Source organism: Strix aluco, chromosome 18 (genome assembly GCF_031877795.1).
Source record: "Strix aluco isolate bStrAlu1 chromosome 18, bStrAlu1.hap1, whole genome shotgun sequence".
Lineage (NCBI taxonomy): Eukaryota > Metazoa > Chordata > Aves > Strigiformes > Strigidae > Strix > Strix aluco.
Window position 1 is genome coordinate 8,763,030 of NC_133948.1, and position 24,207 is coordinate 8,787,236.

At 41.3% G+C, this 24,207-nt stretch overlaps 1 protein-coding gene across 1 annotated transcript in view; it reads right to left on the bottom strand.

Moving 5' to 3' along the window:
* Nucleotides 1-3,258: 3,258 nt before the first annotated feature.
* LOC141931619 (uncharacterized) overlaps nt 3,259-24,207 on the bottom strand; it is a 34,742-nt gene continuing 13,793 nt past the window's right edge. Inside the window, exons 2-7 of the mRNA XM_074843976.1 lie at nt 18,766-19,757; nt 12,356-12,407; nt 12,153-12,255; nt 10,732-10,895; nt 6,571-6,816; nt 3,259-5,940 (exon numbers count right to left, since the gene is read on the bottom strand). Of these exons, the coding sequence (XP_074700077.1) occupies nt 5,203-5,940; nt 6,571-6,816; nt 10,732-10,895; nt 12,153-12,255; nt 12,356-12,407; nt 18,766-19,757 (2,295 nt within the window). The 3' untranslated portion in view covers nt 3,259-5,202. The remainder of the gene's footprint in view (nt 5,941-6,570; nt 6,817-10,731; nt 10,896-12,152; nt 12,256-12,355; nt 12,408-18,765; nt 19,758-24,207) is intronic.

The following is a 24,207-nucleotide window of genomic DNA, read 5'->3' on the forward strand; positions in this document are numbered from 1 at the left end:
ATAGAACTTTTCCCTTGCTGAGCAAATAGGAGGACTTGCCTGTGCCACGTTCTGTCTGAGGTAGAAGACAGTAATGCCAAAGCTTCAAATTGTGGTTTAGCATCCTAGGATTTTGCGCTGCTGCCATTCCCATGCTTGAAGCTGGATATCCTTTAATGTTGTAGCTAATCTATATTGCTGTTCTAAACCAGCTGTCATTTGTTCTTCAGATTAAATTAAAGAGAAATTCAAACTTGGCTTAAGTAATGTAAAAGTGAAAATGCTGTATTGTTCTGTACACCGTAAAGACAAGCTGATAGACCTTAAACTTGTAATTGTGTTGGCTTGCCCTGTGCTTACATTAGTGGATTTAAGTGTTTTATACTCCATTGTGTCAACAAATGACTTGTAACTAATTTAGTTTGAGGAAGCTGCTGATTTTTGGATTTATACCCTATCAAGTGATCAGTTCTAGCACAGCATAAGCTCTTCCAAGCACTCCCTCCATAAAGAATAAAGAAAGATGATAGCATGACTGTGAGAAAGAGAATACAATATATGGCAGCTGGAATAGCTGACAACATACTATTCTCAACAGTCAGTGTTAATCTGAGAGCACGCAGTGTGTCTGAAGTATTTGAATCAGCAACTGTAGGATAATTTGTGTTTAAGCTCTGAACTGTTTTCCTTGAATTTAATAGAAAAATCTTGGTATTTGACACTCAGAGGTCAATCATTAGCTCATCGATTCTGCAAACAAAATACATCCATTTTGTATCAATTTCTAGTCTTCAGTAGAACTGTGTAGTGCAGATGGTTTAGCCTACAGCAAGAGCTTAGGGAAATAACTTGATTCAAGTAAAAGGATTTAGGCATTTAAGAAGAGAATGCTCAATTCTAAATTATGCTCTGAAAATATGGTTTCTTATGGCCTCTTGGAAATTTCTGCTGGAAGGGGGCCTTATTTTGTACAGTCTGCCCTCTAAAAATAAACCAACACTGTGTTACTGGAAGTTAGGAAAAGGATCTCTTGATTTTTTTAAAAAGAATGTGTGGGGATTTTGCATTTTTTCCACCTATTTTATCTAACGTTCTTTCTGCATGATGTTTGGGAGCTGAAATACCACTTACACAGTTCCAAGAAATAACTTCTGAAGAAAACTAATTATACTATTTCCCACAGCAATGCTTAATATGCAAAGATTGCTTCTAAATCTGCTTTTCAGGTCATCCTTCTTTTCTTCACACTTCACCATTTTGACTTTCAATGAGGTAATTTCACCCTTAAGCTCATTAGTTTCCATAGGAAATGAATTCTAAAAAATGCTAAGTGTGCCATATGAGGTTTAACATCAAAGACATTTCTAGACAGACCATGAATATATGTTGAAGCTATATTTGGTCTCTGTTGGGTATTCTTTTCAGGGCTGCTGAGTTTCAGTTGCTTGCTTTCGTTAGGTAAGAGTTGGCTTAGGACTTTTTTCCTTGCAATCCAAATTAATCTTCAATTGTTTAGAATAAAATCTAATAACTGACTGGGCGATTTGGGTCAAAGGTATTTTGTTATAGGTCATGTGGTCTTCTCATGGAAAAAAACCCAAAAAAACCCCAAACAGTTATGAGTAGGATGCTTTGTTAACCAACTGCTCTTAAAGGTTAGATTTCTGAGAGGAAACCTCAGTTCGTGTTTCCACTAAGAAGTTATAAATGTTTTTTTCTTGCTGAATGCTATTCTGAATCCTCAAAGTTAGAATGCATAAGCTGCATGTGAAATCTTTTGGATTGTTTTCCCACTGAGTCTCCCTTCTCAACCATTTTAACCACCTGACAGTAAGAAACCTAGCACACAGGATTCTTGTCAGCTTGCATAGCTTCAAGCTTTTATTTTGAAGCTCTGTTGCTACAAAGAAAAAAATAGGGAATGCCCGCATATTTTTGTCCTTTTCAACCTAACACATTGGCTAGAGGGATTGTCTAGTATATTCCAGAATAATTAATTTTAAAAAAAGCTGATATTATTCAAATCCAACTTTACTGAAAAGAATACTCCTTCTGTTTGTTAGCTCCATAACATTTTTTGACATTTTTTCCCATGCAATTGTGATTGAAATTATTTTCCTCCTCTTCAGCAAGTGTTTAGCATGCTTATCCCATTTGCTGCTTAGTTACAGTATGCAAAATAGCACAGTAAACTGACTACATTACCACAGAGGTAAAATTGAAGGCCAAGCCCATGCATGAGTTGTGATGTTTTCTGTCATTAGAGAGTGGCACCATAGCTCTCAGAAGTAATATAGCCGTTAGCAACAAAATAAATGCCATAAGTAATACTATTTAAAAACTAATCCTAGTCAATATTTACAGCTGAGGGTATTAGAGCACTTTATTCTGCCTGGAGCTTTCAGAATTTCTTAAATTTGAGCTATGAATTTTTGAAGAGTATGGGTGGAAACTGTTTCTGTTCCTGGGAGGAAAAAAAAAGAGCAGAATTTCAAAATGGCTCCTTTAGCTGTAAGAGGAAGAAAATATTTTATAAGTTCTTTGAAGCTACAAAATAAAACACAAATGCCTCTTTAGCAGTTAATTTTAGTGATCTGCCTAAAAAACCCATGAACTTCAAAAGTCAAGTCAAGAACTTAAGCTTATGTCTCCTGTGTGTTGTACTCTGGGCTCTTCAGGGCAGACCAAGAGCGAGGGGCTGGTCTTTGTGTACCTGCAGCATGCACCAGTTAGGCATCAGGCTTCAGTGTCTTCTGGTGGCAGAAGACATTGCCTTTGAATAGTTTGGTATATCAGCCACATCTGTTCTAAGAATAAGCAGCATCATTCAATATTGCATATTCTTCAAGAGGAGGGCCTCTCTCTTGAGACATATATATGTATATAGTCCGTGCTGAACATAGGATACCTGATTTAGTGTCCCGTGTAGAATTGGCTATATACCACTACAGCAGGCAATAGTGGAAGAGGTACACAGTGTTAAGTCTTCACAGGTTTAGAAAAATCTGTTTGGTTACACAGAGAGGTAGTAGAGGAAGCTGGTGTAAGCAACCACCTCATTATCTACTAGGTTACTGAGGAGAAGTCAAACAGGATCTAATCCTCAGGTTTGCTGACTGAATGGAGCAGCTTGCTTTTGTGCTCTTTCCATTGCAGCAACTGCTAGGGAGGTCGCTGTGCTGGTGTACACCACGCGATGGACTGGTGCTCTGAGGCAATGCCTGTACAACTTAGTCTTCCAGCAAAATAAGCAAAATAAATGTCACTACATTGTAGAAATGAATAGTTAAACACACTTTTATTGAAAAAGCCACTTTTTCCAGCCCTTCAAATATAGCTATTGTCAATAACTGAACACAAGTACTTTTCAAAAGTCGATTTTTAGTACTTCAATCTTTAGAAATGTAGTAAGTAACAGAATACTGACTGAATTACAACGTATATGAATTTAATGCAGTGGAAGTTATTATTAGAGTACTAAAGACTTCTAAATATTTTCTTAAATCATAAATATATTAACTCTTCCCTTTGAATCATGTAGCATTAATTTAAAAACAACAGCAAAAACGACAACAACAAAACCCCAACTTGGAGCCAGACTTTTGTGCTTCAAAACTACTCAACCCAGTCTGGTAATAACAAATGTGGAGACTTGTTTGATGCTCGTGTTTGAGTCAACTGCTAAAGGGCATATATGTTTTTGCTTCCACCACTACCAGATGCGAGGCTTCTATGTCTACGTAGACACGTAAACATACACACAAAATATAAGGCAAACCCTACAATCTTGTGTTGCCTATCTTAGACATTAATAGGTGGCAAATGGAAGTGTAATAGCAGGTGAAATCATAAATAATTCAGCTAAATATTTCAGGAATCAGACTGAAATGCCTTCACATAGAAGGATTAAGATAACTCGATGCACGCTGTAGCTAATATAGGGGAAGACTTGTATGGAAGATTTCCTTCTGACACCTGTTTTATGATATAACATTGCTTTAAAACAATGTGCTGTGTCAGCTGCAAAATACAGCTTCTTAGGGAATTTATTTCATTTAAGAAAGCAAAAAAAAAATCTAAGTTGGGGGCTGAACATGCAGGAGTCTCTTGCAAAGATAGGAAAATATCACTGGGAGGCAATTAAAATACTGATGGGGTTATTAAAGGCAATAGGACTAGCAGGCTTCCCTTTGGTTCAGTATTCCATTGAATGCCCTGGATCTGTAATCAGGGAGGCACAGCCACTTAGTAGTTCATTTCTAAAGAAAGTGAGCACTCAAAGTTTGCCCCACTTAATTTTATCTTTTAAGTCTTGCCTGCTAAAGGAAGGGAAATAGTTCTCTAGTCAATGTGCGTTACCAGCAATAAATAGCTGGTGGATATAGGATAAGAGCAGCTGCAAGTATCCAAGTGTTGGATGATGAAGACTATTCCTAGTATTTCAATGTTTTTGTACACATGCTCCTGTTGCCATGAGGAACCACTTAAAGATGTGGTGGACTGAGGTGTTTTAAGCCTATGTAGCTCTAATAAAGACAAAGCTACATCAGACTTTTATAGAACTAGCATCCAGTATTGGGTTGCTCAGCTTGTCTGTACACTTCTCTAAAGAGTTAGGATATGAGATAATCATGGTCTTTAATATTAGAGATGCTAATGCTCGGTAAACCTTGTGCTAGAGTGCAGAAGTTATGAAATGCTTAAAATTAAGTTTACAAAACTGTACGCAAACATGCATGATTGAATTCTTACCCTTGGCTTGGCAAGGCTTGGATTGTACAGGCGTAGCTATAAACAGAATTTAACTCATAGCTCCCAACAGAAAGACTCAAGTGATACCACAGTAACAGAGGACTGATTTACATTTCAGATATAAACCACGATGTAACCATCTCAGATGACTTTCATTTCTCATTCCAGAAAAGGTTTTCTGCAGTCTGAAGTACCTTTTCAGAGGATGCTTTCTTGTATAAACCACATCAAAATTTCATGCAGAAGAATAGAGATGAGGTTAATGAGCATAGGGGGAAGATGGCATCTGTGCTGTGCTATGGTACGTATCCTTGTCATCTCAATCCCAATGGGTGGGAAGCAAAGACCGCTCTTAACAGAGTTGCATCCATCTATGACTGCCATGCTCATCTACTTGGCACAGCTTCCACTCTGGTCACGTCCCTGTTGCCTCTGTTTTTGTGAACTGATGTTTCAGTCTTTCTGAGGGCATCACTGGACTGAAGCATGGCATAGCGTAGGAGCAGCTAGGGTATCACAGTTCTGTGGGGTCTCAGTAGTAGTAGCATCTACAGCTGATGAGCTCTGCTGGTCCCTAGAAGAGCTAGGGGCCTTCACGTGACCTTTGTATAAACTAGGGGATTTTGCCCAAAGGGGAAGATTTGACGTGAAACTGGCAGAATTCTTCCCCTCAACAGTCAGAACCACTGGCTGTTTATCTGGCACAGCTGGAACATACACAGCATTTTGCTCTGGCAGATGATCTCCACATTGACTAAGATGTTCTGCTAGGACCAGAGGCTGCTGATCGTCCCCTTCTTCAGAAATAACAAAAACCGGTTTGTTTTTATCTGTTTCTACCATGAGCTCTTTTGTTTTCGAACCATTGACCAAGTTGATTTTCAGTGGATTGGAGCTCTCTAGAAGATTTTTGGGGCTTTGGCTGTTAACTGAAGATGCTGCCCCTAGATGTCTTGAGGGATCCAAGGATCTCACATGTTTGCTGTCAGGGGAACTGGCTAAAAATCCAAAATAAGGATTCCCAAACCTGGATTTCTTCAAATTGCAGGAGCTTAGCTTCCTCTGCCTTTGTGCAGACAGAGTGAGGGGATATGAGGCATTACTGGCAGATGAATCAGAGTAAATGGTCTCTGATGCTCCCTCTATCTCAGTGGCTGAGATTACCTTTCTAGTTGGGACACCTTGGGATCTTGCAGCTGTAGGAAAACCCTGTGCAAAATAATAATAAATTAGTAGACATGCCATGAAAAGCAGCTTTCTTGAGAAACTTTGATCTCAAAGGAACTACAAGTAAAAATTCCTGGTTATGTCAGAGGTGAGATGCATTCTTTAGCAAAAACCTATGTTATTACCTTAAAAAAGAAGAAACATTCTCTATTAGCTTTGTAACAAGCTGTTGGTTTGGTGATTACAGTCAGTAAGAACTAGATATCCCTCCCACACCTATGGATTCCTCACAATGCAATAGTAATAACTCAATTAAAATGAATTTAAGGCATAACCAGGGGAAAAAAGGTACATGTCAGAACATTCAATGAGATAATGTAGTCTGAAGGCATTTTTTCATATTTTTCTGGTCTGGGGATCATTTCTTAACCACGTGCTAACTGCTGGGAAATACATCTTCTTAGCACTTCAGGAAAGCCTGAATAAATTACAATATAGTTAGGCAAAAGAGTTTCCCATACACCAAGCAAGATGGACTGAAATGTGTATCGCATTACAGGTTGGAGAGGCAAAGCAGTAGACCAAGGGGAAAACGTGTCCCATCAACAAGCAACTGGGGGTACTGAGGCACAGACCCCGACCATCATGTCCTCCCCTCCTTGCAAGACTTACACTGTTGTCAACCAGCTTTGTGAAGGGACTGTTGGTGGTCCAGCTACACCATTTTTTCTGTAGCTGTGGTATTGGAGCCAGGAAGTCATGGAAAGTGCGGGCACTCCATGTGCGTTGTCTGGGACACTGATTTTCCAGCTGGACATTCCCCTTCTCAACAGCATCTGCTCCTGCAGCTGTGTGATTAGAAGTCAGCCAGTCAGACACGGAGGCTGGGCTTGTGACACTTCTTTTTAGGTTTTTGTCCTGAAAAGAGTAAATAAAAGTCATTTACAGCATCTTTCATCAAAAGGTTTTAAAACCACTTTAAAAATATGCAGTTAGTGCAAGAGACTGATTTCTTCAGTGGTTCTCTTCTCAGGACAAGACACGGGAATGCAACTTCTCATTGCTCGTCCAGCATGTTGCCTGAAGTTCACTGGCTTCCATGGATGAAAGTTTTACTTTGCTTCCCCAGTTTCAGATTTATCAATGAATTGGGAAATTTCAGTTACATAAGAAACAAAATTGTACCATTCTCACTAACCAAATACATCAAAGATCTACAGCTTTAGTTTGCTGGAGATATCTGACAGATCAGAGTAGTAAACTTCACTGGATAAAACATAAGTCTTCCACTCTGCTTGGCTCTTGGAAGGCTCCAGATGTGTCTGTCTAGGGAAACAAAGCTTCAAGGGGAACAGGGCCCGCTGAAAGAAATCCAGAAGCAAGTAATGAGAGAACCAGAAGTCTCAAAAATGCATGATTCCAGAAGTAATTCACTTACAGAAGTAAATGGTTCGCTTTATTCTGTGTTAGGGAAGAATTAAGAAAATAGAAATAATTAAAAATAAAGAGAAAGGGAATAATCTTTTCTAGGTGTCTGTGGTGAATAGAACAAGAAGTACAAGACCCAGACTGGAGCCGAGGAGATTTTCAGTTCACATAAAAAATGCTTTGCAGGTGGAAAACATGCTTTACCAGTAGAACAAGACGTCCAAACAGGTGTAAAATTGCCATCATTGGAAGGTGAGACCACATTAAACCATTGTTACCAGCTCTCTGTATAAGCAGAATTGATCTGACATGGGAATGAATTAGAGACAGCTTCTAAAGATCTCTTCCATACTTACTTTATATGTTTCGATGTTGCATTTAAAATCACAATTTTTGTCCTTAATATTTATGTGGGTTTAGAGCCAGAAAAGTTGAAGAATCCCTGACTGTCCTATGAATCTCCTTTCGTTCTTACTAATACTTCACCTGTTATTTATACAAGCCTCCTGTTCCACAACTCTATATGTATTTTTAATTTTCAGCTGTGCGAATATTGTTGTCATGAGAAGAATGCAAAATCCACATTCCCAAAGTTTACATAGTCCTTAAAGAGGGTCTGAAATAAATCCCACAGTGTCCTGGATTTAACAGTCACGAGAAACCAGAAACTTGTAATTTGTTATTTCTGAGAAACTGAAACTCTCAAGTTTCTTCAAATCAAAGAAACTATTTAGTTAAAATGTCATATTGGAAATGGATGGGCAGAGAAGCAAGAAATCAGCTACTACAGCAGAAGAAAAATCTCAGTAGGAATCTGGGAGAGGTTTCAGGCTCTGGATAAGTTTTTTTTTCAGTATTAAGCTGTTAGTCTCAGATTTCATTAAAGTAACAATCTTTATTTATAAATTTATAAGCCAGCTGTCTTCTCCTCAGAAGCCTCTTCAGGCTGTCTTGGGATTTACTATTCCAATATTATAAGTACCTCCAAAGTGGTGTAAAAGTTAGCCACTGGTTTTGAGATAAATATACTGGAAGTGACTACAAAGATGAATAATGTATTTTCTAGATTTTGAAAATGTTTTAGCAAAAAATGTTTCTTAAACCTCCATGATAATACTCTTTACTCAAACCTTTGCATCTGAAACTTGTAATGTCTGAATAGAAGTCAGAGGTCATAGTTATAAGTTAGACAAAGGCTCAATGATGACCTAAACTAAACGGGACTTAGAAAGCCATGACCCTCCTGGAGGATAGCTCAGAAGTCATCTGAAAGGCATCCTGCTCTCCTCTTCCTTACACTAGTCCATGTACAGAGACATGTGTTTGCTCTCCCAGCTCTTGCCTGATGGGATTGATTTCTTCAAATGGATTTTAAAAGTTAAAAAGCAAAAGCCATTTTATTACTGGCTCCCGCCCAGCAGAGCTGAGGCTCACACTTACTGGGGGGCATAAGTCCAAGTGGCCAGCCACCATTTCTCAGTAAAAAGATCTGGATAACTTTTAAAATGAAAGCTCCTTATAGCTTGCTTTCTCTAGTTGAGCATTTGGGGTGACCCGAGTCTGATGGTGTTATTTACTGTACCATAAAGGCTCAGGATTTCATACATCTTTTCACATGAGGATAACTTCTTAGCTCCTGCTAAGAAAGTGGCTACGGACCCATGGATAACTCATCCTACTTGCCTCATGCTGGTCCACAAAACTATGCACCATACCCACTGCAGGGCTCAGAGGCTAAAGTCAGGAGCTGGCTGGCCAGCTGCATTTTACATCCTAAAAATACACATTCAGAAATTAAACCATTAACATGTTTATTTCTAACATCCAGTAACCCCCCGTAACTCAAGCAGCCTGAAGAGATCCCATGTGAGTGCAGGTTTGTAATTAGCCTGTTGTGCTCAATTTCCACCCTCCTTGGAGAGGATAGTCTTCAGCTGTGCGGAAAGACCCCATGCTTTTAAACAGGCCCTTTCACCCTTCTTGGGTAGGTTTTCTGCTTGTTAAGGGATTTGGTTGAGAGAATCGATTCACTTGTTTGCAGCATGGACATTGCTGAGAAGGAGGTGCCTCCTGAGTGAATAATGTGGTAAATCACTTTAATTTTTTGGGCTACTTTCACTTAGAACTCTTTTAACACTAAGTATTTTATTTATATATACTTATATATATATAAATCTTCTCTCACAGACTGCTTGCAGAAGGGATGGCAGAATAGAAATGTTTTTCTTTAAGTGTATTTGTTCATTCTGACTAGAGTGGGGAAAAGAAGGAAAAGGGGTTTTCCCTGTCTAGAAGCTGTATTTGTGTGTGACTGCCACCAGGTGAAGCTCTCTCCACTGGTAAGAAGTCCAGGGAGTGCAGGTGTTCAAGGGTGTCCAGCTTGGGCACGGAAACAGCTCCCAGTGTCCTGCTCTGCAGAAGGTAAGGTGTTTGGGCAAGGAAAGGCACCAGACCTGTTTTCCCTTCTTTCTCTCTTTCTGTTAATCAGTGTGGTCAACTGGATGAAAAGCTTAGCACATGTCTTACACTAGCATAGGAAAATCCTGACTAGCCTGGCCTCCTAGCTAATTTCCTAATCAAGTGCAGGGATACAGAATGCTTTTGTTTTGTGAACTGTGACAAAAATATTATATGGACTGTTCTGGGGCATGTGAGCTTCTTGTGCTGGTTGTTTCTTCTCATGGCGGGGGGGGGCCTCCACAGAGAGGGTAGTGGAGAAGAAAGTATTGACCTGGGAAAGGCTTTAGTATGCATAGACTTGTAATGCATGTGCTCTGTCAGGCGCTACACTCAAGGTTGAAGAGGTGGCAGCCAGACCTGAGACTTCTGAGCTATCATCTGTTTCTAAACAAATAATTGACCAGGAGCGCAGGGGAAAGAGCTAAAATAAGAGAGAACCTACTGAACTGACTCAGGTTTCTGTGTGTGTGTTTGAAAGGACCCCAGTGCTTCCACTTAAAGTGCTTGATTTCTTTGGAGCATACACTGTTAATTTTCACATCAGCCTGGTGAGACAGTTAAATAACTTTCTGACGAGCTGAGGAGCCAAGTAACTTCCCTGACCACTTGGTACTGGTGGTCAGGAGCAGGTCTTTCAGTTGCTACAAGTGATGTTTTTAATGGAACATCATCTTTGCCAATTAACATATTTCTGAGGGCTGGTCCTACTGCTCTGCACTATCACCTATTCTGGCCTTGCTCTTCTCAAAGCTGGGAAGATAGTGGCTTGAAGGATCACAGCCCACATCATTTGATGGCAGCTCAGCTCGAGGGCTAGAAGAACTGCCTGGTTCAGTCACTCCCTTCCTTGCAAAGTGGGCAGTAAGCATAAATGGATAGATATGACAAGTGCTGTCCAAGAGGGGCATCCAGTGGCTTGCTAGAGATGCCGAAGAGCATTCCTACCTGTATTCTGTAGGTGGTAAAGCTCAGGCCGCTGGCCCCAGGTCCAGCAGAAATAATAAACACTTCATCACTCCCAGTCTCGGTGGTCACTGCGGATACGGAGGAGGGCACATCTGGGTCAGTGTCCTGAGGAGACCGTTCTGTGCTGCCTCCGCAGGAAGTGACTGAGTAAAGAAGAAAATCAATAAAGACTGCTTACAAGAGTCCAAAACATCTGTTCCCGACTCCTCCATGACAAACCCTCCTCCTTCTCTCCCCAGACAATCTAGAATAGGCTTTGGCTGTCTGTCACACCAGTCAGAACAAAATTCAAGCCAACAGTTTTCTCCTCTGAAACTGCAAGCTTTTAAAAACAAAAGGGAAGGGGAGGAACACCCCTGGGTCTGCTTTCTAATAAAGACAGACCCACACCGAAATCCCTGATACTAAACACACAAGATTGTGCTGCAGATCAGAAACTTGCAGATTTGCTCAACTCATTCTTTATTTGTATTTACCCATCCCTGTTAAAATTGGGAGCTGTGCTTTTGCTTGAACCCTAGCAATGCTGCTCCTACAGGCAGCGTTATGCTCCAGGACTGCCACAGGGGTGTGTGTGTGCATGTGTCCCCAAAGCTTGTCCATCTGGTCCACACCAGGAGAGCTCTGGCCACAACCTTCTCGATGACTTTTCCAAAGCAGGAGATGGAAAGCTGACGTGGTTGGGAGCACAGAGTTAGCTTTTTAGGAAGATCCCTGTGGGAGACCTGTGTGTAATGGCTGATGGTTTAGTGGGAAACCAATGGTGTGTAGCAACACAACATGAAGCAGCTCCCTGTTGGACTTCACCAGCCAAAAGGGGCACTGATACAATTCGTGTGTTTTGACTCAAAATTGCAGTAAGTGACATTATCTGCAGCTCAGCTGGGGGTCTCTTTTGCTTGAAACATACTGTGAGGTAAATGTCATGTAAAGCAGTCTCATCCATGAAGTTCTTCAGAAAAAGTTAGCTCCAAGAGTCAAAGTTGTCCAAAGCCAATGTAAGCACTGTAAAACTCATCCTTTCCAGACAAGGTTAGGCACATGGCAGGTGAAACTCTTCCATGGTTTATGGATCTTTGTAAGTTGTTTGTAGCAGCCTGAACCTAACACATTTGCTCTGCTAACCCAGTGTCTCTGCAATGCCATGTGCTATGACAGCTTTTGTTGGCAGCATCCTGGAACTGTACTTGTGTGTGCTCCTTGCCAGGGGAATTACCCTACCAGCCAGGCGGGAGAGCAGCAAGGAATAGTTCCCACAACAAAGGCTTTCTGCTGTGAAGTGGCTCTCCAGCTGTGCATGGGCGAGACAGCGAGGAGGACTGCAAGGAAGAAACGATCTGATTAACTGGCCGGGGGCTACGGGGTGCCCTGACCTGCTCCCGCCACTGCCCCGTGCTTACCCGCCTGCTCCCGGCTGACAGAGTGGTTGTTGTTTTCATTGTCCCGACTTGGCACCACCAGCTGGAGCTCATTGATATCGACGGCGGAGTTCTGGATCCCATTCTACAACTCAGAACATGCCCCAGTAAACATCGTCAGATAAACAGTGCAACAGCCAATATGAAAGAGAGAAAGAGAAATTGCTGAAGCCATTAGCACTAACCTCCTGGTCACTGCATGCGTTGGATGAGCTCCTTTTGGGGCACGTTCTCTGCCTGAAAAGGAGAGACAGCAACAGCAACAACAAACCCACGAGTGAGTTAAAGATCCACAGAAGGGAAGGTCTCAGTCTCAGCTGTGCTCATCCTGCGAGGTGGACCCAGCAGGTTATGAGCTCTCCTGCCCACAGGAGCACCCAGAATACTTGCCAAGACTCAGGGCAACAAGGCCTGTTAAGCCAGGGGAGAAAATAATATGCTCATGTGGTGGAAAGTCAGCTAAAGAAGAGAAGGACTTGTCGTCTTCTTCCCATGATCACTGCAAAAGCAGGAACAGAGTTCAAACCTCTACCAAGTCCCACCAAGATCCCACCCCACCAGCTGCTCTTTCATGTCAGTAACTAAATAGTGGGACTGAAATCCTGACTTTGGTCTAGGCAGTAACATCGTTCTTACCCTGTTAGAGTATTTCATCTGTGTAGCCAATATTGCATGCTGGATTATATTTAGCAACAGAGACCATTAGATGTTGTTCATTTGTATGAACGTTTTATTAAAAGACGGCGCTATGGCAGATGATTACTGGGTAAACATGCCTTGGCTAAAGGGAGACAAAAGCATGTTCTTACCCATTTTTTCCACATTTTTACTAAAACTGAGATTATGAAACAACTAGTGTTATTTACTTTTGGATGAATAAGACTTAAAGATGTCACAAAGAAAGGCTGGCAGTAATTAATGCAAAAATGATGGAAGGAAGTGTATTTTGTCTTTGTGCACAGCAGCTCTCCCTGGGACAGTACAGAGATACGTGGGAGCATTAAGGCACTGACCAGATAGGATGTAACCTGTGTTACTGTTTTCCCTATCTCTGCTGTTGGCTGGCACTTATCCTCTTCCTGTTAGAGGGGTTGGCACTTATTCACCTCCATGCAAGTTTTTTTTTTTGGTAGTGATGTGTTGAAGCCAAGATTTCAAGTTTCCAGTCCCCATTTTATCAGTGTTTGTTTTTGAGAATGGGGGCTCAGAGGCCACCTGATGAGCCTGGCCGGGAGCCAGCGTCTGCTCCATCTCGGGCATGGCGGGTTTCATTCCTTCACCGTATCATTGGATCTCTTAAAAAATGTTTATTGACTGACAAGTGAATTGAGGGAGAAAAAAAACCATGATGTGCCCCTAGCGCTATTCCTAGTGAATACAGAGAAGACTACAGAAAAAGAGGAGAGCGAGCTGGCACTTGAGAATTTAATCCAGAAGAGGTCTGGATGGATAGCTGTTACTCCAGAGGTACAATGGCATCAGCCACCACTTCATCTTCTAAGGGGAGCACAGGACTAAAGCAGGGAAGGCTCTTCCTCAATGCACTGATTTAGGAAGGGAGAGCAGGGAAAGGCTTCCGAGTAAGAGTGATGTTGCCTTATCAAGCAAGATCAAACCAAGTAGGAAATACTTCAGAGTGGAAAATGTGTATGTAAATATTCCACACATACACACACCAGAAGCTCTTATTGGGCACCAGAACCATTTCAGCAGGAGTGACCTGACAAAACATGCCCCCAGATAATGAATTAGCGTAGTGGTCAATGCATTCAGGTAGATGGTGGGAGAACTATGTGTAATTCCCTGCTTTCTTCACATTGCATTCATTTTTTTAAATCTCTCTTCCTTGTCCCAACTCTTTCTTGACAAAACCCATGACAAAAGTTTAATCAAATCTGATATATTCCTATGAAACATTCTTGTTTCAAATAACTGGCATGTTACAAGCAAATTTGTTAAAATATTCCCGCCCAGGGATTAAAGAGCACAAAGGAAATGTTCTCCTCTAAGAAAACATAACTTAGCACATATTTCTTCCACACTGAACACCAAGTATTGGCAACCCAGACTTTTTAGTTATCTAGATGGTCTCACTTTTGGGTTTGTTATTTGAACTTTTAGCATGACTTAACAAACAAAATGTTCGAGTTCTCAGAAACACAAATAAAAATGTGTTCCTTGGATGCTTGTATACAGCTGTCCCATTTATAAGATATTCATATTCTCTGGGACAAAGCTGGAAAGATGGAATACTCATTTTAAAAGTCTCAGCAACTGACAGCTATGATAAACTATGGATAGACAGGGCAAGTTCTGCCTTAAGAAACTGAAATACCTAACATCCATTTGGCTCCTTTCCTTGCCATTTTTTATAAATGTTGTGCTTTAGAATAGTTAGCAGACACTGTAACTACCTTGAAATCAACACCGCAGTTTGGCAGCACAAACCAAAGGGAGAGTAAGGTGGCCCCGTCAAGGATGTTTTCTGTGTGAGTATGGTAGAATAAGTGAGAACAAGAGAAGGAAGAGTCCTGTTCTTCCCAAAGTTTAAATAAGGATTAAAAAATGGTAACAGGTTTAAATGTCCCCATTTTAACTTTTTCTTCCTTCATCACACTTTGGGTATTGAGTGAGTGATTTCCACGGAACAATTTGATTTGCTGTTAAAAACCAACACACACAAAGGATAAGAGTTTCTAGATTCAGTCAACAATTTTGGTGGAAACTTGAGATTTTTTTTTTTCTTCTATTCAGAGCTATTCCCACAGTGTCTGGAGAGAAGCGCTAGTTAGGAGAACTGGGGATCTTAGTCTGTCTTTAGCACATTCTCTAGCTACATCTCCCGTGGCACACTGCAGTACCTCACCACCAAAGAGACCAAAGATTCAGATCGGTGCACAGCTCATGGATATAAAACAGCCAACGTGCAAATATATCAGTTTCCATCATTTAAAAGAAGTTGTAATTTTTTTAAAACAAAAATTGCTTCAAACTTCTCAAATAAACCAAAAAATTCAAGTCTGTTGGCAGCTTTGTGAAGATTGTCTTGTACTCCCCAGCAGGCAGCTCCAGCTAGGTCTAGCTGTCTTAGGGCTCTAACTAAACCAGCCTGATGTGTAGAGGGACAGAAATGGAGAACACAGCTACAATAGGCAGGGAGGGGTTTCTGGGTTGCGCCTAACATGAGGATGGCAGAGGAAAGGTCTGGCTTTGGTCCAGAAGTGATGAGGATTCTCTAGGAGGGCATTATATGACAAAGGAAAAAGTTTCACTCCCAGGTGACAGTCAGGCTGCAGGCAGTGACTGGCAGGGCGGCTTGCATGGAGAGAGATGGCAGCACATGATGACTTGATGGAATAGCTGTACACGTAGGGGGTTGTAATTGGAAACAGGTTGTTGGCAGGCTATGCAGATGTAAAATGCAGTTGCAATCCATGGGTTGCAACCATCGAGCAAAAGTCTGACTGCATTGGACAGGATTAAAATTAAATAAGGTGGACATGTCTGTTGTTCTTGGGGCTTGGGAAAGAAAATAAAAAATACCCCACTACTTGAGCCAGGCCTCATGGCCAAAAGTAATTAGAATTATTGGCCAACTAACAACTGAAGCTTTCATTCCCTCTCCAAACAGCAAACAAAAGCTGCAGTGTGGCAGAGACTTGGAGTTTCCCCAGAGAGCTTTGCCCTGGCTGAATGCAATGAGCCCAAGCAGACACTGCTGACGACTTGGTGCATTGGAGTGGCAGTAGTTGCCAAGCCCATCCCTGGCCATTTCTACCCCTGGCAAAGGCAGAACTTGCTACTTCTAGCTGAGCAAGAGCAGCAGATAGAAATGGGGAAAAAAAATACAGCTAAACCTGGTACCAGAGGAACAAGTAAAGTACGAAGAAAAAAGATAGTGGAAGGCAAGTTTACAAGGCCAAGAGCTTGAAGGATACTACTGGAATCCTTTACAATGGCACACTCCAGCCAGGATGAGTATTACCATGCCTCAGAGAGCTGGTCCCATTTCTGAGCACGCTGCATTGTTAAAGCATCTTCATTTCTCCCCTCAGCCCAGCCCTTGCCATCCTGACATTTTCTGCAGTGTGGACAGACTGGCTAATACACATTTGACACCTGATTTCAAGCCCCTATTTAGGGCAAGAAACATAAAATAGAGCTTGGTGGGCTCAAACTAAAAGAAGTTTAGAGATGCTTAATGGCCTCTGCAGTCTTATTCTGAGCTGCATTAAAAACTCACAGCTGGGAAGTGTAGGCGAGCTCCAACCAGCTCCAGCAGGTCCTTCCCCAGAGACCAATATCCTCGAAGCAGTTAGCCCAGTAAAGAGGAAAAAAAAAAAAAGACTTCCAGTGCAATACAAGAGAGATTGCTCAGCACAGGTCATGGCATCACTTCTACATGTGTCAGATCTCACTTAAACTCTTTAAGTCTGACAAGAAATAAAGTATTGTAGTCAAGGCCTCCCTGGGATAGCATGTAGGGAATATAGGCAGCTGGGATAGTAAACGGCCTTTCAAGAGGTTAAAGGACTAGGGATAGTCTCTATTTATATATAGTCAATAGCTGACTGAGGTGTATCTTTCTTTAGAAAAAGTTGTAGAGCAATAAAAAGGCATAAACACCAGTGTTAAAAGAAGTGAGTCTAATCCTGGTCCTGTGCCATAGGACCCCTGGTAGGATGTATTCACAGTGACCAGAACATACAAACATTTGTGGGGGAAAAAAATGCATTCAGGTTTTTTTCTGTTGATTGGCAAGAGCAGAATGTTACTTTATTTTGTAAACATCCAACAAGCAAAAAGCCAAATTGTGCAAATGAGCAGCATGGCCTAACTTTCTAAACAGGCTAGACAGAGTAAACTTCAGCCAGTGAAATCTCAGATTGCCGGTGTACTTTTTGGTTTGAATAATACTCTGCTTCATGGATAGTTACAGTGAAATTAAATAGGGGTAATGGAGAAAGAGCAGCCTCCTCAACATGTGTATCAGCCCAGACTGCTGCTATAGCAAAGGGAGCGTGTTTCTACCTCTTTTGAAGATTGGCAAGGATATAAAAATAAAGTATTTGGTATCTGGAAGACATTTTCCACCAGACGTTTTCCTTTAGAGCTAGCAAAAAATTGTGGTCTAAATTAGTGTTCTGCAAGCTTTTTAAAAAGGAAAAAGGTTAGTTAGATGTAACACATGCAAGTTTAACTCTTACAACTATGAAAAGCTCAGGCCCTGAAAGCAGGAATTTCTAGATACAGCAAGAGAGATCATATTTAAGTTTCACCACTTTGCCCATGTTCTCTTATACCCAGTATCATGGCCTGTATTTTGTATTTATTCAGCAAAAGTTAGAAATGCAGCCTCCAAAGGTACAAGGAAAACAAAGCTGCTCTATCAAACCAACTTCAATGACTAAGAGTGGCTGGGTAATCCTGAGACCTTTTGGGTTGGAGGATGCACAATAGATGAGGCAGGGGATGCAGGAAGAGAGAAGACAGACTGGTTGTATGCTGCCACTGGGAAATGAATGCTATTACTGATACCCAGTCACCACAGTGGAGCTCGGCAAGGGACAGTATTTGTTTCAGTTTACCTGATGTTTTCATTGAAGTCAAAAGATTTGAAAAATACTGTTTGTTTTGACAAACACCTGGGGAGCTTGGGCTCTGTCTTGAATTTGTTGGAAGGAAAAAAAATAAATCACTGTTTCTACAAAAATTTTTTCACTAGGAAGTTAGTAAGAAAAATGCAAACATATGCTGGGGGATGGAGAAGCTTTTTCCTGATAGAGAAAAGAAATATATAAAATAAAAGCAATTGACTGGAAAGATATGCTTTTCTCACTGGCTGGTTTGAACCATTTAACTAGTTAGCATCAGGACCTGGAAATCAGCAACCCAGTCTGACCATCAGCTCACTTGACCATGTCATTCTGGATGACATTTTGGGATAATCACAGGTACTGCAGCTGCTCTCGGCCCTTCCCTCACTGTCAGAGGGATGTGTAGATGACTGCTTAACGCATGAAGTGCATTGGAATGAAAATGGAATGCACAGTATCTTGGATAAAACATGCTACAGGCTGGAAAATATTATTTAATCTTAATTCTAAGTTAATTCTAAATTAATACTTTTGTTATTATTTACTTTCCTGCAGAGCATTAGTGACAGTTAGAGTCAAAGTGTGGAATCACTGTGAAAAGATGCAGTGGCTGTCAGCTTAGCTTGCTCAGGAGACTCGGGGAAGGATGATCTTTCTGTTCTGCATTTATCTGTTGGCCAGCTAGTGTCCCAAAACTGAGGTTCAAAGGCACCACTGCCATTGAAACAAAATAATTTCCACGAAAGTCCTCACCTTTCAGGCATTTCTGCAGGAAAAGGGAAAAAAAGGGAGGCACAGGAGCTGCAGAAGTAGGAAAGAAAACCGGGGAGCCTAGGGCTGGAGTAGTGACTGGCATTGATCTCTGTATCCACACACTTTACTACATTTAAAGGACAACAAGCATTAGCAGAGCAAAGGAAACATAACTCTGTTTTCTGGTCTTTTTCCTGTATGGATAATATAACATACTTCAAAGGCTCAGATATGCATCATCTTACCTCCAAGCTATGCAGAGGGCAGAGAGCAAAGCAAGTGCAAAGAAGATGGTCCCTGTTATAATTGCCAGCATCATCATGCTTTCCTTTCTCTCCTGCCTCACAGCATCTACAGTGTTAGGTTCAGTGATGTTCTTGTATTCAAAGAGCATTGCAAAGCCTCGGCCCCGGTCTGTAGTAGTGATCAGTTCCATGATAACCTCAACCATTTCCAGAGATGAACCAAAGACCATGGTCTTGTTTAAAGGTGAATTTGGTCCACAGAAGCGAGAGGAAAATGTGATGAGATCAGAAACGTATAGTACATCATGGGGACAGACATCCGCTGCTGACTGCGGGCTGGAGGAGATTTCCACAGGCAATACTGTTGTGGGAAGAGTCCAGGTCTCTACTGTAACTTCATCTCTCTCACTAGCAGCGAGGTGGGCAAGCAAGATTTTCCCTTTCAAATCTTCTTCTCTTTCCAGGCCACTGGTATTTTGCCTCCTCATTGTGGCACTACCAGCCACAGGGAGTGGCAGTTCTTCTGGTTGAGCCTTGGTAATTGCTTTGGGTTGCTTCATCTGCTTTGACTGGTTTTCTTCAGATGCTTGTTTGGCTTCATCTTTTTTTGAGGCTGATCCTGGAAGTTCATCCACATGACTAGCAAGGTCCTTTGACTGATCTCCTGTGCTCAGATTCTGAGCCACCTTCGACATCCAGGTCTGGAGAGAGGGTTTTGTAGTATGGAGAGCAAAGTCCAGGTTTTCCTCAACAGAAGGTATGTCCTTATTTCCTGTTTTAGTGGGGGCTGAAAAGCCATCCCAGGGGGTTTGAGTTTCACTAGAGCTCTCAAAGATGTCAAAGTCAAAAATTTCCAAGATAAGATGGGTTCTCATGGGAATGAAAAATTGCCAAACGCAGTGTGTCCCTGGGTAGTAGTTGTTTGGAAAACCTGGTGATAAAATCAGGCCTCTTTCCATTGACTCCACCACTGCACCACAGGAGTAATACACCTGGGAAGTAAAAGAAATAAGCTTAGATCTTGCCAAAGATTATATACAGGATGCAGTCTGCTAGACCTACTGAAGGTCCTACTCTTTTCTTTCCCTTCAGGGACTGGTATAAAATAGCCTCGAGAAAGGAGAATTTGTTAAGCTTGTACAAGTCTATCTTCTGCTTTCCCATTTGGAGCATTAATCTAATATTTCTAAGATGGAAAAACACTATTGGAGACTACAGAAGTGGATACTGAATGATCAGCCTCCACAGAAATATAATCCAGATGAGTAATTCACATAATTCTCACTTTCTACTACTGATCATAGTACCATCCATTTCTACTGTTGGCTGACATACAGCTTTTTGACCACACAAATATGTTGTCCTAAACAGCTGGTTATGTGATAAAAATCTTAAGAAGCTAAAAAAAACCTGTGTCACCACAGCATCTTGAACTCTGTGTTATTTTCATTATAAAAACATTTTTTTAAATGTAAAAAAAATACCCTGCATTTATCATTACCCATGATTCATCCATCCAACTCATCTTCTGTTTCAAAGACATTCAGCCCTATTTACTTCAATACATAGTAAAATCTAGGTGATTTTAATTGGGTAAATTGTCTCTTCTTCAAATGCAAAGCCTCTCAAAATAGTTATAGCAGATACCAGCTCTCACTAGTAAACTAGCAATCAACATTTTACATAACGCAGCGATAGTCCCATGTGAAATTTGCTATTTCTTCTTTCTCCATAAATAGCCTTCAGGCTCCAAAGAGGAAGGAAGTCCGTAAATGGCAGCACTAACTACCATGCTGCTTCTTCTCGAAAGGTACATGAGGTTGCTTTCACACATATTTACAACTACCTTCTCCCAAAGACTCTCTTGGAGCCTTTTTTCAAGATTCTTTCATAAATTTGGAGAGCACAGAGCCCTCTCTGTGCCTTGGGCAATTGTTTTCAAAAAGGGGAAAAAATAAGTCAGAAGTACTTAGGTACAAGCCCTGTCTAGGAGCATGGGTTTACAAGTATTAATTGGAAAAGAAAGGGAATGCCTTGGGTTTGGTGGTTGGTTGGTGGTTTTTTTATTGGAAATGATTAGTCATCTTGGTCTGTTATCTATTTAAACACAAAGCAAGCTTGGCAGTAGAACAAACAAAGCTTATGAAGTCCATATAAAGCCACAAAGATCAAAATACTCCTGATTTTTTTTTCACTTAGTCCCTCCCCTTGGCTCATATTGAAATGGAAAGAAAAAAAATGCAACACCAAATGTTAAAAGCCCTTAAATAAAAACAAAAAGCTAGATCTGTTCTGCAAGGCATGACCTTTGCTTTCCAGCAGGTGCTGTTCATATTCTGAGTGATTTCAGAGTGGGTGGCAGGATGGCAATAGAAAAGGACCAAAACAGCACCTTGGGTGGAAATTGTATTCTGTATTCAACTTGAAATCCAATCTTTGACTTTTAAAAGTGTCATTTAAATCAAAGCTTATGTTAATTATAGCGAAATAAACTACAGGCTTCTCATTTAAGGCTGGACTATGGCTTGAAGTCTCAAGTGGAAAAGAAACCACATTCATGTGCCAAATACATACCATTTTCTGCCTAGTGCCTTAGGAGCCCCACAGCATGTAATACCAAAGTAAATTAATAGAAATGTATTGATCTTTTCTCTAAGAGGTAAAATTTTGGGGGTTAGTCTGAATTAGCTAGCTCATGGTAAAAATCCAGGTGAAAAAACTAAAACTTTATGTGAATTTAAGAGGCTACAGACCCTAACATTTAGATCCATTTGATAATTCACATCAGAATTACAGATAAATTTGTTGTCATCTGGATTTTACTGAAAACTAGCTGGTTTCCAGTGAATATGTTACTCTTCCCTCAGGGAGAGGATTGCTCCTACACTTGGAAGAAAGAAAGAGGGCTTTTCTGTGACTTCTCTTGTATTCCTTCCTTCTATCCCAGAATAGCAGTGCAGACTTGCCTTTGTCCCATGCTAGTCTTCTGAGTTCACTTTTAACTAAGATATCTGCATATCAAGAAACAGTAAATAATGCCTAATTTTTCAACTAAAATATGTATCCAGTTTTGGAGCCAGAATGTGCACCAGAACTGCTGCTATTGCAGGGTGGTACTCCTGGATGTGGGAGGATTACAGAATGGCCCAAAACTCCTTAAATTAGCAATGATTGAGGGTTGAGATTTTATTTTGAGGAATATGTGAACTGATCTAGTTGTCTTTTTTCAGACACTGAGAAGGCGCTTGGAGGCGTTCACAGCCCCACCTCTACTACCAGAAGACTTTGTTAACACCCCAAAGCAGCAGCCATCAGTTCAGTGGATCTTGTGGGATTAATCACCAAAGTGCTGAATGGGTAAGTGCATCCCCCCATAAATCCCTCGCCCCCGCTGTCAGGATAGGCTCCCTTTCCTGCCTTCATTTTCACTTGAATCTGTCATCATTTGGAGAGAAATATCTTGCACACTCTGTGTACATCCAGTGAGTCTCGGATTCAAACTCAGATGCCTCTTGTTCCCCTATGAACCACGTAGTCACCAGTTGGCTGCAATATCTAGTTGAATCCCAACAGGTACCCTGCGTCCCCGAACCTCGCCAGAAGGGATTTGTGCAACACGTACATTCCAGAAATATGGCTCAAAGGTCACGGCAGTGGGGGAATTGTTCATTTATTATAGCTTGGGAGACTGAAAAAGTTCAAGACTTGCTCTGAGACCAGGAAAAAAAACATAAGGGACAGGAAATGCAAGACAGATCCAAGGCAGGGGGAGAAGGATTTCTGATTAATTTATAATCCACAACTGAATGACTGACAAAACTGACAAAACAAATTCATTTGAATCATCCATTAAGAAGGCTGAGTTTCATCAATTAGATACAGATGTTCCCTTCTGTAGCAAGTTGTAGACTTGTGGGCTTTTGACAAAGGCATGCAAAAAAATTAGCACATTTTTAATCTTTGCAAGTGATAGGTGGTTGTTTTTTTAAAAACAACACTTGATATATGCCCACACCAATTAGGTCAATTATGAGCAGGGAGAACCAGATTAGCAGTCCTGTTCATCTGCTTTTCAGTACTTCTCACTCTGGCTAGGAGTTCCAAATGTTTAAAATAGTTGTGTTGAGCTGAACCTCCAGCCTGCTGTGGTCAGACATACCCTATCTGCCTTCTGAACTAGGATAACTGGGGAACAGCATTTAATAGGTTGCAGAGAAGAAGTAACTCAAATCTCAGCTATTGCTTCTTCACCAGAAACATAATGGTTGGATATTTCAGAAGATGACAAAATGTCGCATTTCCCTTTTGCACACTACACAGCCCACTCAGAAGCTTAAATCTATGCCCATTACGAAAAAATACCCCATTGTCACACATTTACCCCCTCCTGTGCTGACATTTGGACTTTCTAGAAATGAGTAGTTAATATTGGCATCGGCTTTGAGCTACTTAGTTAAGATATACATATGTAAGGAGTTATAAGGCCTCTGCACCAGGAAACACAGGGCTAAGGAGTACGAGGAGGACCTTGTGCTAGTCTCTCATAAGTGATTCTGGCAGTGGTGCCCTGATGGTGGGACAAATGCTCTGCTGCCCTCTGAAGTGGAGGTTTGCAACAAACCCATGGGCGATGCAGTTGCAGAGAGCCTGGGAGTTTTTCTTAATCATAAAGCTATGCTGGGTTGGAACAGATGTGGCCACAAGTGACAGCAAGACATTGCTCAGAAATCTCCCCGCAGACACTAGCGTCTGGTTCCTGAGGAGCACCACCTCTCAAAGAAAGAGCAAGCCCTTGACAAGTAGGGGTGCAGCCAGTATGTGATTTCTTCAAACTGGACGCTATACACCAAGGAACTCTTGAGAAGCAGGTGGCACTGATGAAAAGCATAATTCCCATGCAGAAAAGGGGGAAAATAATTGTTTTGGCCAGATGGGAGTTTATTATAAGGCCCAACTAAGTATATGCACAGGAAAGAGTAGCTATCATCATCTGAGTAATACAACCCTCAACTCTGCTCTCCACTCACAGAACACTTACAAATGTAGCCTCTGCATTGTTCCAGTAGGAACATTGTCAGAGAATCAACATGTTCTAAGAGAATCCTGCTCACTATGAGAATAATTTAATTAGCAGCACCCTTTCTTTAATCACAATTACTGCCAAAGAAAGCACCAGATGAGCTAGATCAGAGGCACACACAGAGGCAAGCTCTTAATTTTGCCAGGACAGGATAAGTTCTTGTGGCACTTTACATCAAAGCCAGGAGACCCTCCTGGCTGCTTCCACCAGACCAAAGCCACACTCAAAACCTGCAGGAAGGTCTTGCAAAAAGCCATGAATGGCAAGTTGTGGCAGCCCCTAGCTGGCCCACGAGTGCCCTTCAGTGATGGGTACCAGCCTTTGCCTGAATCATTAGAAGCAGGCAGCACTCAGTTTCAAAA